The sequence below is a fragment of the Rasamsonia emersonii genome (assembly GCF_000968595.1).
Source record: "Rasamsonia emersonii CBS 393.64 chromosome Unknown ctg1118621760063, whole genome shotgun sequence".
In the NCBI taxonomy this organism is placed as follows: domain Eukaryota; kingdom Fungi; phylum Ascomycota; class Eurotiomycetes; order Eurotiales; family Trichocomaceae; genus Rasamsonia; species Rasamsonia emersonii.
The window spans coordinates 97,038-110,920 of NW_013563224.1; the positions used below are offsets into that span (position 1 = coordinate 97,038).

A 13,883-nucleotide genomic window follows, 5' to 3' on the forward strand; every position below is an offset into this window, starting at 1 on the left:
AGTAGCCATACTAACTGGTTAACGAATAAGGCCTTCAATCGAAAAAAAAAATCCTCTCAGCAGTCAGGGGAGTGAGGCGGCATGAAGATGCTTGGTTTCTCTATCTGAGAGGCAGAGGCAGCCTTTGATGTCTGCGGGTCACATGGGCAGGTCAGGCAGTCTACCTAGCCTCAGGCAGTGACTGCCAACATGTCCCCTCAAAATGAAGGAGAAAAGTGATCAAGGAATAGAGCGAGAACATTTCTTGTCAGTGTGAAATGACTAGGCAACCACGTTGGAAGATAACCTCTAGCGGTCTTGGTTTTTGTTTCAGATTCTGGGAGTTTGGGGAAAAAAAGGCCATCTCACCCACGAAGTTTGCAAACGGTTATACGAGACAGGACGCAGAGACAAGGACATGGAGGCCGGTGGACCTCAATGATTGGGACATACTAATAATCTGTCTTCTAGATTCTCCCTAGATTCTCATCTTCTTCCATCACTGTGAACCATGGTCGCTTAGTCTAGTTGTCCAGCTCTTTCGTCTAGTTAATTAAATTGATCATCTTTATCGTTTGCGCCGACGTTTTTCGAAGAATCAATAGAGATTATCATTCATTGAAATTTTAGAATACGGAAATGCCACGAAATTGGCTTCAAACACCACGACCTGTCCATACGCTTTCCACCGTCACCCAGAATTACTCCGTACTGTACATTGAAATCTATATTCTAACGCTTTTATGTTACATTCGGTTGTACTTCCTTTGGCTCCGTTTTGGGCTTCCGTCCCTGCTCGTCAAGGCCGCCAAACAAATCAGGCACCTTCTGCTCGTCCACAGAGAGGGCCGCCTCGCGGCGATACCGAGGCAATGGGAATTCAAACGTCGGTTTCTTGCGCGCCGGATTCATCGTAAACCGGGGGATGAGACAGTGGATCCGGTCCCAGAGCCTCTCCATCAACCGCCGCGTTATCTTGTGCGGCCGGCCGTCGGTGAAATTCCTGAAAGTAAGACCCTTCTTCGGTCCCTCGGCCAGAAACCTCGCATCAAGCGACGATGTCTGCGAGGGAGCCGGCTGGGCCGGTGCCTTTCTCCGTCGCACCGGCGCCCAGGAGTGTGTTCCAGACACCAAGCCTTGTAATAACTTCAGCTCGTCCTCTGGGATCGGGGGAAGAGCACTGTTCAGCGCCGCTGTGTACCACTTCCTCCTGATATTCCGACGACGGCACAACGGCACCGGCCTTCCCCAGCTGTTCTCTGCCGGTATTTTGGGTTCGAAGGTCTTGACCTGATTTCGTACGTTGGACTGAGCAACAATGGCAGCGTGGTTTTGCGCTTTCAGAAGCTCCACCAAGATCCTGGGAGGTTTCCATCCGTCGTCCCATATCCGCGGTTTCTTGACTGCCTCCGCCACCGCATCCGTGTTTGAGGGCACCTCTTCTGAATCCAGCAGGGCTTCCAGTAGTCGATGCCTCCGTCTCCCAATCCGGCCGTATGACAGGAGCAAGACTCTCTCCAGGGGCCTGGGGTATCCTTCATTCGCTCGCACCAGCAGCGAGAGTGTCTGCTTTGCCGCCCTCCGCAGACGGGCCTGCCGTAGAATGCTGAGGGCTTTGGGCGGAGGGAACGACGGGGGCCGATGGTACTTTTCCGTGTACTTGCGGCACTTGTCAAGATACTCGCGGTGCTTGTCAGCGTAGTCGCGATAGCGGAGCATCACATGATCGTGCATGTATTTGCGAGCAATGGGATCGGGGAGATAGGAGCATTCGCGCAGCAGGGCTCGGAGCAGGTGTCGCCATTGTTCGGGCGGAACGAGGATGTGACGGGGCATGGAGGGTCCTAGATGTCAGCGAGAGCAGCTTTCTCTGAATCGATCTGATAACGTCGAGATCGAAGTTGCAGTGTCGGGCTTGCTGCACGGGCCAGGCTCCCAAACAGGCAATAGTTGGGCGCGCCAAGCAGAACGCGAGCAAACCCCCGCGACTCAACACGCATCCTCCAAGCCTCACGCCTGCCTGTCGCCAACTCCGGCTGTTTCTGGCTGTTCTGCCCCATTTCCACGACCCCTTCTATCTCTGCGAATCATACTTTACCCGCTTCTTGTCTGCTGCGAATTTCTCCGAGCGTGGGCAGCCTGCAGCATCGTGCTGAGCCACCGTCGTGACCACCCGTGTCCTTTTCGCGATCCGTGGGCTACGCTACGCGCCACTGTGCCGCCCTTTCTTCCACGCTTTCCAGGTGCATGCTCTGTGAGCCCAACCCCCCTTGGCTGCGATCTTCGTGCTGTGGATCTAGTTCCTTTGCCTATCTGCGCCTGCTGCTGACAATGTGCGTTTCACCACCTCCAGATCTCGCATCAACGCCTCTTGACCATCCTCCCTGCGTGCATCCGCTGGCGCGATGGCTTCCAACAGCCATCACAACCAGCACCCCAGCATCACCATGTCATACTCCCAGAGCAGCATTGGGTCTGCCAATGGGTTGCCCACCTCTCAATCCCACATGGGTTCCTTCAATGCCTCCCAGTCGGTCGCGTCCACCCCGGCTGCCACTCCCCCGCGGAGTTCGCAACATTCTATGTCCTTCAGTATGCCTAATGGCCTCCCCCACAACTCAATTTCCCGATCCAGCTTCGGGGGTTATGAGGATGCGAACGGCTACGGGGCAATGGTGCCATATCAGGAGCCTCAGATCTACAAAGTAGGCATTCGTCATCAGTCTGAACAACTCAGATGTTAACTTCTTTTCTCCTAGGCGGTGTATTCAAATGTCTCAGTCTATGAAATGGAAGTCAACGGGATCGCAGTCATGAAACGCATTTCTGATTCCTGGTTGAATGCGACCCAGATTCTGAAAGTCGCTGGTGTCGTCAAGGCCAGACGCACCAAGACGCTGGAGAAGGAGATCGCTGCTGGCGAACACGAGAAAGTTCAGGGAGGCTACGGCAAGTACCAGGGCACCTGGGTGAACTTCCAAAGAGGTGTAGAGCTGTGTCGGGAATATCACGTTGAAGACTTGCTCAGACCACTCCTCGAATACGATAACGACGGGTCTGGCAATTCGGGACAGGGCTCACTCGAGACCCCTACAAAGGAGCAAGCCATGGCTCTTCAGCGAAAGCGCCTGTACAATGCCGAATCCAGAGGCGTTGGCCAACCTCCCCAGGGCACTTTCTTCCAAAACATCTCTCGCACCGCCGCCAGTGCCGTGAATGCGATCAGCAAGGCCCGCTTTGATTCCCCTTCAGCAAGAGGCGCCGACGGCCGGCAGTCCAGCGGGATGAGAAAGCCATCTCATCAGATGAGCAGCCAGGAATCTCACGGCCTCTCAAACGGCCTCCCAAACAGCCAGAGCACGCACAGCATGACGTCGGATAGTGGGTTTGCAAGCCATGCTCTAAATAGTGGTCACCTCACTGGTCACGATCCTTCTGGACTTGATCAGGAAGACTCCGCGGAGCCGCCGCGCAAACGGGTCCGATCTTCTTCGAATCAAGGACGTTCTTTCGGGGCAGACAGTACGCTCTCCGAACCACCGCCAACCGAGCCAAATGACTCCTTCTATCAGCACATTGAGGGGCCGGTGTCTGCCGTGGATGGAACAAAGCGCGGTCTCGAGCCGCTTCCTCCGGCCACTACTCCGGAAAGATTCCAGAAGATGAAGTTGATCATGACGCTATTCCTCGATAAACGCACCAAGGACTTCTCGAATCACCCTGCGCTTGTGCAGTTGTCCGGTGAAGATCTTGAGATTCCGTTGGACGAATATCGCAACAGCGCTTTGCACTGGGCAGCGATGCTCGCACGGTTGCCCTTGGTTTATGCCCTTGTTGAGAGAGGTGTCAGTATTTTTCGTGTGAATCTGGCCGGTGAGACGGCTCTTCAGAAGGCTGTGGGGACGAGGAATAATCTCGACTACCGGAGTTTCCCAAAGCTGTTGCAAGTGCTGGCCCCAACCATCGACATGGTTGACAATAGCGGGCGTAGTATACTTCACCATATTGCAGTCATGGCCGCGACCGGCGGTGGAGGGCATGTGTCGGCGAAGCACTACCTGGAGTCGCTGTTGGAGTTTATTGTTCGTCATGGAGGCACCCCCGCCAGTCTCCCCAATGGTGTGAATGGCAACGGGGAAGGACCAAAGTATGAAATCATTGGATTGGGCAAATTCATTTCCGAGATTGTCAACCTGCGAGACGACCAGGGTGACACGGCGCTGAATTTGGCTGGACGTGCGCGGTCGGTGCTTGTCCCTCAGCTCCTTGAGCTTGGAGCCGATCCATACATTCCTAACCATACTGGTCTTCGTCCCGCCGACTACGGTGTGGGTGTTGACATGGTGAATGAAAGCTCTCAGCCACAGCAGAACGGGAAGAAAGATTCATTCATCGACCAACTCGCTAAAACGAAGAAGGAGATCCTAGACGGTAAGAGAAGCGTTCTCTCCTTAGTGACTGATTGTTACTGACGATAGACTAGCAACCCTGTCGCAGATAGGAGCTCTGGTGGAGGAAACTCTCGGAGGGATTGACAGGGATCTAACATCCGAGTTGAGCAAGAAGCAGGCGGAATTTGATCACTGGCACGCGAAGATCCGTGAAAGTGCGAGAGCCAGGCAGATCGAGCAGAACCAACTTGACGAGTTGAAGCGGAAGAAGGCCGAGCGCGCGGAGCTGGACAGGAGGATCAAGAATCTAGAGCGAGATTCTGAAGAGCTGCTGGCCACGCTGAAGGGGATGCATGGAGAGTCTTTTGACGAATCAAAACTGGCTGTCATCGGCGACGCTGACAAGGATTCTGGGGTTGATGTGACGGAATTTGACAACCTCTTCCCCGAGTCATTCGACCCTTCGGCTGGAATGACATCCGAGCAGACTGCGTTCCTCTCCGCCTTGCCGTCGGTGGCCGTCTTGGAATCGCGCCTCAAGTGTTATCAGGAGCACAACCGCGAGGTTTTGGAGGAGGTGGAGCGTCTCAAGTCTCGGAACGTTGTGCTGGGGGAGAACTACCGTCGTGTGGTGATGGCTTGCACGGGATGGACAGCCGAACAGGTGGATGAAGCGGCGGAAGGCTTGACCGAGTGTGTGAAGGAATTGAACGACAACCCTGTTCCGGAAGACGAGGCGATCGAGATTCTGATGAGAGACCGCGGGCAGGATTGGTAGAAGTCGATGATCGGGCATTTGTTGCTTTATCCATCGTTTGATTTCCGTCCGGACGAGCGGGTTTATGGTGACTGACATGACGAGCTAGCATCATGAGGCGTTTCGCGGCTATTGCGATGTGTTCGCATTTTTCGGGTCATGTGTGGCAGATACCCCAACGCATTGTATTTGACGGTGGATGTACTGTCTGTGTAAAACTGCTGTTTCAGTTATGAACGTGGACTGTCTCTATTTACTGCTGTTCTGCACGTAGCTATTCAGCCTCGAGCACGGTTGTGGACAGTAAATACAAGTCCAACTACTAGATAGATCACGGGATACCGTTCTCACTTGCGACTATTACTCGGTACGTATTGGAGCTGACTTCTCCAACAGCACGACCAACAACACATTAGCCTAAATTTAACTCTCACATGGACGCAAGTGGTCCTGCAGCTTCCCTTCCAAACTTCAGATTTGTTGATGAGCACCGCCCGGAGTATTATTATTATTACCTATTTAGGTACCTTTTTCTTGACTTGACGGGGAATTTTCCCCGCCAATTGTATCGCTGCGGGGTCCGCAATGGCAGCATCGCCAAGCTGTCTGGATAAAATGGAGCATTTGTCGTTGTGGAGGGGCAAGGGAAGACATTTATTTATTTAGGCATGGTTGCTCTTCTTCTCCTCGAATTTCCAAGGCTGATAAGTACCTCAGTATTTTAACTTGGGACGCAGTTTACCAGTGACAGTGATTTCATTGCTCCTTCTGCATCAACAGCGACAGAGGAAGACAGCATGACTTCAGGGATTCTGAAGGTGAAAGGTGACAAGATTGTCGACGGGGATGGCGACACTGTCATCCTTCGCGGGGCGGCGATTGGAGGATGGCTGAAGTAAAAAAAAATCCCATTATTCTCTCTACTACTATATCATTGTGTTGTGCATAAGACGATATCGATATCGTCTTGGTTATCAAATTGCTAATCCTAGAATCTGTTGTATACAGCATGGTGAATTTCATCACCGGCTTCACCGGCCTCGTACGAATCCGAGCATCGCGCCGCAATGCGTTAAAGCCCTCGGTCCGGAACGATACGAATTCTTCCTCGACAGATGGGCTCGAGTAACTTCTTCACCGAGGCGGATGCAAAGTTCTTTGCGGGACTGGGCCTGAATTGCATCCGGATTCCGTTTTTTTTTTAACTACCGCCATTTCGAAGATGATATGAATCCGAAGGTACTGAAGGAATCTGGGTTCAAGCATTTGGACCGGGTTATTGATTTGGTTTGTCGCCAGCCTGGCCAAGGACGATAATGAACCTTTCTTTTGTGGAGCGAATCTGACTTATTGCTGCTCTGGATAGTGTGCAAAAGAGAAATTATATACTATTCTGGACATGCACACCGTCCCTGGAGGCCAGGACCCCGACTGGCATTCGGATAACCCTACCAAATATGCTGCACTCTGGGACTACAAAGATCACCAGGACCGCACAGTGTGGCTATGGCAGCAGATTGCCGCTCGGTATAGGGGAAACCCCTGGTGGGTGGCCGGATACAATCCTCTCAACGAGCCCTGCGACCTGGATCATGTGCGACTGCCTGCCTTTTACGAGCGCATCGAAAAAGGCGATCAGACGGGTTGATCTGGATCATATTTTGTTCCTTGACGGGAATACGTTTGCTATGGAGTGGAAGGCACAGCGGAGCAGGAGGAGGTCTTTGAACGGCAATATCTCCGCAAGGCGACTTTCATGAAGGAGCACGGCACGCCGGTCTGGAACGGCGAATTCGGTCCTGTCTACGCAGACCCGCCGCTGAGACCATCAACCAGGAGCGATACAACCTTCTCGGAGAGCAGCTGCGCATCTACGACAAGGACCAGATCCACTGGTCCATCTGGCTGTACTGTACTGTACAAGGACATTGTGGGCTGCAGGGGATGATCCACACCAGTCCGGACAGCAAGTGGAACCGGACTATTATCCAGCCTTTTCTCCTGAAGAAGAAGAAGAAGAAGAAGAAGAAGAAGAAGAAGAAGAAGCAGAAGCTGCTGTGGCTAGATGTATGGGGAACCCGACCGTCAGCAGAGGTGGATGCGGTGCTCAAACCGCTCGTCCGGTGGATTGATACCGTCAGTCCAGTCCGGCAGCAAAGGCGACGTATTTGACGCCCTTGGCGACGGAGCAGCATGTGTTATGTTACGGGCTGTGTTCCAGACGTTTTTGGCGGCGTCTTTCGCGGACGAGTTTGCGGCGCTGTTCGAGGGGATGGACGAGAAAAGCTGGATGAGTTGGCCGATAGCTTCCATTTTGACGAGTGCGTGCAGCGCGAGGGCTCAATGAATTCCCTTCGGCATGGCTATACATTTAGCATGTGAACATGATGAAAAAAAAGGCATTAGCTATACGAATATATTTTGTATTGCCTCGAGCAGAGCAAACCTGAAACTATTAATATGATACATCTGTATCTCATAGTTGGGTAATAGCTGGCGAAACTATGAGTATCGACCTATGCCTCACATTCTATATTTTCTTTATCGCTCGTGCCTGATACGCTCCTTTCAAGGAGTTGAAGTTCTTAAACAAAGGTGAGACCTTCAAACCGACTAAGCGGTGGTCTGACCGCAGCGAGCCGCAGCCTTCTGACACCAGGAAAAAGGGAATTCTAACGATCCTCCGCCCAATTAATTTTTTTTTGCCGGCGACACTTTAACAAACTCCTGATTCCACGCCTTGGCTTGAAGAAAGGAGTAATAGGCAACATCAGACACTAGTCGTCTCACCTTCACCTCCGACAGCGCTGTGGCTGTTCATGCACGAGAGAATCTTCAAGACTTGCATGAGTGTGATATGGGCTTGCTATCTAGCCAATATGCCAGTTATTTTTTTTTTCCTGGGAGTTGCAGTATACTGTAAGTGAGAGGTTACCGTTTCAGGTTTGATGGTCATGTGATTACCTAAAATAGGTTAAGTGCCGTCTTTCCCGCTTTTCTTTAATGGATCGACCCCACGTGATCACTTTCGGCCGATGATGCCATCGTGAAATATATCTTGATAAAAAGTTAAGTAACAAGGATAAAAACATCAAAATCAAAAATAAAAGATGCATACACAGGCCACAGCATCCTAGTCCTAGGATGCTGGCATTGCAAAGAGTTTGGCCTTTCACACTGATTCGGCAAATCTAACTTCTTGTATCGATCGTTCCTGCGTCTTGCATTGAATTCAGTATTACCATAGGAACACAATCACTATCAGCTCTCACTACTACTCGATCTTGTAGATTGGAGAGACAGAATGAAAGTGCAAGATTGTCTGATTGGGTCCCCAAGCCTGTGACTGAGTCGCTTCTTCCTATATTTTGAAGCTAAACCCTGCGAATTTGCGGGTTTGTTCGAGGCATTCTCATCTGACCTCTGTTCTTACCCCTCTGACCCTCTAATGTGAGCCACCATATCCAAAATAGCTCTGGTTCCAGGGAAAAGAACGCCTTTACCTAACGTATAAAGTCACATTTTAGGTCACTAGAATGGCGCCCAATCGTTCAGGCTCTCGAAATGTTTGGATTGAGTTTGCTTCAGCTCCTGGTAATATCCAGGCAGGACTGTGTGCTGCAAATAACCTTACTAAGACTCAGTTCCTTGAGATGCTCAATGTGATATTTACAGCAAGAGGTGGTTTCCATACATGCCGGTATGGCTCAGCTATTCCCTTAGCTGCTACCAATCAAGTCCTTCAACATGGCCGTTACATCCTGTCTCCAATAACACCAGGAGAACAGATCCATATCAATGATGAACACTTTTATCCCCGCACCCTATCGTTGTCAAGTACAAATAGAGAAACTGCGTTCCGTGATCAAGTCAGACAACGTGACAGACGATGTGTCATTACTGGCGATGAGAACTATGAAGCTGTTGATAATAGATGGGCTGGCTTCGAGGTTGCTCATATCTTTCCGCTTGCACTTGACCAAATTTTCGTTGATCACGGATATGCGCACTTCATGACACATAACCACCCACCAGGTGTCAATTCTCCTCAAAACGGTCTTCTACTTCGCTCAGACATTCATAAGTTATGGGATGACTATTCCATTGCGGTCAATCCAAATGATGGCTATAGGGTCCAAAGTTTTCGACCAAACGCATGGAAATACCATAATAATGTCCTGCATCCTACCTGTCGGCAGCCTGGCCATCCGCAAAGGGTCATTGATGCCCTTTTGCGTTGGCATTTTGAACAGGCAGTTCTATGCAATATGCGTGGTGCTGGTGAAGCCTCATTTGAATTCGATTTCCCGCCTGGAACGGACATGATGGGCGAAATTCGTCAAGGGCCCCAAGCAGCACAAAGAATGGAAGCCGAATTGTTCTCCCGCCTGTATGGTTGGTACGACGCAGAATCCCCAGGACCTGAGGAGAAGTCACATTCACACACCCCGGGGTTTCAGTAAACAATCTACAAGCAGCAAGATAATAGCCAGCCCAACTGTCACCCTCGAATTGCTTCCAGTAACATCACCTCCCAAGCTGGCAGGCAGTAAAGCAGATTCTGGAGCCCTGCTTGCCATCTCGTCGAGTACTTATTTAAAAATTTTTTTTAAGTCTATTATTTTAGCTTTTTAGACTATAAGGCCTAGAGGCCTTATCTAGAGGTTAAAAAATACAACTAAGAGCTTCATTTTTTTGGTTAGTTTTTCATCAGCATTCACACCGCAACTTCATAAATCAATGAGACGGTTAGCCAGCTGCCGGAAACGGCGACATTCGACGCCATTTTTCGCGTCACTCTAACCGCCCGTTCCCACCACGCCCATTCCCTCTTCCTGCCACGCACCCTCACCCCATCACGTGACCCATTGGCTGCCCCTTAGTGCCTGGCCCAGCCCGCGCTTGCTCGCGCGCGGCTGCTCCCTCGGGACCCGTTCATCCATTTCATCTACTCACCTCACACTCACCCTGCCATTGCCTGCCGCAGCGCTGCCCCAGCGATGACCACATTTTCTGAGGGGAGGGGAGCCAGAACTGGCTTCCCTCCTCAACACAATCATTCGCTGCGATTCTGCGTGCCTCTTTTGAGCACTACGCCTCCCCCTATTTAAGAGTGCTTGTCCCAGCTCTGGAGGAACGAAGGATCCTCTTCCTCCAGTCCCTGATTGCTGGATACACACTTCTTGTCACTTATCCACACAGCCTTCCCCCCATATAACTAGTCGGACAGAATTTGCCTTATCTTTTGAGACTTTTGTTTCTTGTCTCACTTGCTCTCGTGGTGCATTCACTCTTTGTCCTTCCCCTTCAGCACCCTGGCATTGAAAGGCTTCATGACGATTATGCCTCGTCGCTTTGAGTCCGATGAGCATGTCACTCTCTCCGATGACAAGAGCGATGCCAGTGCTGACCTCCCAGACATCTTCTCGAACGACCCTTCTGAAGGTACCTCCGGCAGTGATATGGAGCCAGACAGTGACGATTCGGATGGCGATTCGGAGGACGATTCAGACGATGATTCAGATGATGACGCCCTCTTCAACGATGAAGAGCAGCATCCCCCAGAGTATTACCTTGCGGAAGCAGACCGTCTGGATGTCTCTCAGCTCTGACAGCAACCTCCAAGACTCGGAAGAAGCTGGAGGAGACGAGGGACTATTGGGACCGGTAAGAAGCACAACCTCAGCATCATGCTTCATTGAAGCTAACATTGTCTACCTTGTGTCCGGCCAGATTCTGTCGATTCCAGAGTCGTGATCCGGTAGAGTGCTTCCACTCGCTCTCTGAGCCTGAGGAGACTGTCCGATACCTTAAAGGCTTTTCAGCTGGCGTTGCGACCAACGACGGGGCAAGAATGGACACAGGACTCCTGGAATCAAGTATAAGAGCTCCTTGGAGACCTTCTGGAAGTGTTGGCATCTAGTCTACAAGCGCGAAGTCGGGCACGGGCTCGACAAGGTGACTATCGTACAGGTGGAGGATGTGAGTAACAGTTTCTGTCTCCTGACACACTAGGCCCTGGCTGATGATCTGTAGGTGCTTGCGATTGTTGCAGCAGAAAAGAATCTCCTCCTCGAGCACTGACCGAAAGCAGTCATATATATCAAAGATGTGGCAGAGTTTGCCCAAGTTCTTCTTGCAACTACTGAGATGACATTTACCTGCAGCTGGCTCCAGATTAAGCTGCTGCTCTTTTGCCAGCTGGCAGCCATTACTGGTAGCCGTCTGTAGGCGCTGTTGGACCTTCGCTATCGGCACCTCCGGTTGAACCTGATCTGTGATCCAGATGGAGAGCGTCCTCGACTGTTCATTTACCTGACACTGGAGTTTACAAAGACGTTCCTGGGCAAGAAGGAGCTGTGAGTTACCCTCCTCCTCCTTCTCTTCCTTTTTTTTGTCGTTTCTGATATTTTTGCAATGGTCTCCTTGCTGCCCCCTATGAGTCGGCTAAATATCTATTCGTTCACTATCTTGCTCTTCTGAGCAGTATTGAGAAAAGAAGGGGAGGTCTCCTGTGCAAACCCTGGGCTGACTGTACTGAACAGGAATACTTTCCCGATCCCTGAGATCATCTATGACCCGACCTTGGTCCTCAGCCCCCATGTCTTCCTCCTAGGCATGTTATTCCGGATCGGAGCCTTCAAGAATATATCCATGGACGGCCCAGTCGTGAACTGCCCAGAGAACTTGTACAGCCTCGGCATTTTAGATGGGCTTAACCAGCAGGAATTGAAGTTGAAGGATGAAATATTGGATCAATTTGTGTTCTGCCAGGCGATTCAGGAAGCAGATGGGGTTCGGATTGCTCTTGATCAGCAACTGTCGTCGGCGACCGTCCGATACCGGATGAAACAGGAAGGTGAAATCACAGGCTTTGAACAAGTCACGAAGCCGTGCTGCCTTCGATACAGAGCAGCCAAGGCATTCAATGACAGCTGTAAGCTCCATCGCCCTTCCCATTCCCCCCTCCCCTCCCCCCTCCGCTATCTCTTTCCATCTTGGCAAGTGTTGCTGACAGGGATGTCTGGTTAAACAGCGGACGTGACAGATGAGCTCCAGAACATGATGTTGCAGCATGCCAGCATCAGCACCTTTGTTCAGCACTATAGCGTGGGCATCCATGTCGATGCACAGGCAATTATCTAGGGGCTGCCACAAGAGAAACGATTGATGCGTTTCGCATGCTCCATGAGCCGGTCGATCGATCCCTGGCGACCCTATAAGCTGTCTGCAGAAGACTCCAGTTCTATCAATGAGCTCCCTTGTGTGTGTGCCTTGCAGGAGCTGGTTCAGAAGCGTAAGCAGGCTCGGGATTGGTGCAGTGATAAATACAAACATGCAGAGGGAAGATACGAACAGGCCCTCTGTGAACAGCGAAACGAGAAACAACAGGAACTGCTGCGACAGAACCTGGAACGGTATCAGGATAAGTACGACCGCGTGGATCAGAAATATCAACGGGCCCTCTGTGAGCTGCGGAATGAGAAGCAGCGGCAATGCAACCGCCTGGTGCGGGAGAACCTGGAGCGGTATAAAAACAAGCAACCAGTGATCGACAGCGAACGGCAGCTCTCTGGAAAGATGGTAGATGAGGAGGTGATCGGGGCGTTGCAGCAAACAGGGTATATGACACCACAGCATATGATGCTGATCAACACCATCCTGACCATTCCGGGTGCCATGATCGAAGCTGAATATCAGCGTTGGATTGCAGCAATCAATGCAGTAATTGCATTCTGTGATGTGATGGAGGGCGCCCCAACACAGCCTGGCCCGTCCTGAAAGCGTCCCACAACCGATGCCGTCGCACCCCATGCGAAGAGGCAAGAGTGCTCACAGGAGGACGAGGATACAATCGCTCTCCGCCAGGCAATTGCATCTGTCCGGGTTGGCTCACCTCGCCAAAGACTGAAGATTTGCTTCCTCTGCGTTGGAGACACCAGACTCCCAGTGACGGAGCGGACACAGGTATATAATATGCTGGGATCTCTGAGCAGACATCTTCGTCGGAAGCATCTGAACCCTCCTTGGCCAGAAGGCAAGACGATCAAATGCAATATTTGCGGTGTCGAACTCAAAAGCAAGATGCATCTAATGAATCATGCGGAATCCACACACAGGACAGTATCACGAGTGCTCTATAGTTCCATCTAAGGTCGTCTGTCAAGGGTTGTTACAGTTTCTCTTTTCTCTCATTGCGCTGTTGCTTATGATAGATCATCACACTGCACAAGCAGGGCAGGTTCCTGGCATGAGTGTCATTTGTTCTATGGCGCGCAAGCTTAATTTTGTTTATTAATATCCCTATGGTTGCCTTCTATGTATTTCCTACTTTGTTCAATTAAGTGACATGGAGTTCATCCTCTTTAATGCTGTTTCAGTGAGCATTTACATGAGGAATGTTGAAGTGTACCATTTAACAACATAGGTTTTTCAGTTTGTCTCTTTATTCTTTTTTTGTTTCTTCCTTTCTCATTTTGATTTGAGGAAGTCCCTGCATATTTGAGCAACATCAAGGTCTACAGTTTGTGATATGGCTGCCATGACACAGAAAGTGTAACTCAAATGAAGGTATAGGGTAGCCAGTAATATCGATACTTTGAATACTGGAAAGATCTGAATCTAGCGACACACATGCCTTCGCAGCATGGGGGCTGTCAGAACCCACAAGCCCCAGTGTGTTTGTCGAAACTCATGTCCACACACATGCCTGCTCAGCGCGCAGGCAGTTAGATTTACACAGACGGAGCTCGATT

General features: G+C 50.9%; 5 protein-coding genes across 5 annotated transcripts; 4 read left to right on the forward strand and 1 right to left on the reverse strand.

The window, feature by feature from the left end:
* Positions 1–594: 594 nt before the first annotated feature.
* On the reverse strand, positions 595–1,815 carry T310_3338 (LYR motif-containing protein; the record flags this gene model as incomplete). Its single annotated transcript, XM_013473814.1, has 2 exons — positions 595–690; positions 730–1,815. The coding sequence occupies 2 exons, from the start codon at positions 1,813–1,815 to the stop codon at positions 595–597; spliced, it is 1,182 nt and encodes a 393-aa protein (XP_013329268.1).
* A 977-nt stretch (positions 1,816–2,792) lies between these two features.
* On the forward strand, positions 2,793–5,148 carry T310_3339 (uncharacterized protein; the record flags this gene model as incomplete). Its single annotated transcript, XM_013473815.1, has 2 exons — positions 2,793–4,410; positions 4,463–5,148. 2 exons carry the CDS (start codon positions 2,793–2,795, stop codon positions 5,146–5,148), a joined length of 2,304 nt encoding a protein of 767 aa, XP_013329269.1.
* A 988-nt stretch (positions 5,149–6,136) lies between these two features.
* T310_3340 (uncharacterized protein) lies at positions 6,137–7,259 on the forward strand (the record flags this gene model as incomplete). The annotated part of the gene is made up of 5 exons (XM_013473816.1): positions 6,137–6,169; positions 6,367–6,414; positions 6,494–6,770; positions 6,828–7,034; positions 7,069–7,259. 5 exons carry the CDS (start codon positions 6,137–6,139, stop codon positions 7,257–7,259), a joined length of 756 nt encoding a protein of 251 aa, XP_013329270.1.
* A 1,432-nt stretch (positions 7,260–8,691) lies between these two features.
* T310_3341 (uncharacterized protein) lies at positions 8,692–9,590 on the forward strand (the record flags this gene model as incomplete). The annotated part of the gene is made up of 2 exons (XM_013473817.1): positions 8,692–8,721; positions 8,772–9,590. The coding sequence occupies 2 exons, from the start codon at positions 8,692–8,694 to the stop codon at positions 9,588–9,590; spliced, it is 849 nt and encodes a 282-aa protein (XP_013329271.1).
* An 879-nt stretch (positions 9,591–10,469) lies between these two features.
* T310_3342 (uncharacterized protein) lies at positions 10,470–12,909 on the forward strand (the record flags this gene model as incomplete). Its single annotated transcript, XM_013473818.1, has 6 exons — positions 10,470–10,693; positions 10,953–11,109; positions 11,359–11,486; positions 11,673–12,064; positions 12,164–12,237; positions 12,274–12,909. The coding sequence occupies 6 exons, from the start codon at positions 10,470–10,472 to the stop codon at positions 12,907–12,909; spliced, it is 1,611 nt and encodes a 536-aa protein (XP_013329272.1).
* Positions 12,910–13,883: the final 974 nt, after the last annotated feature.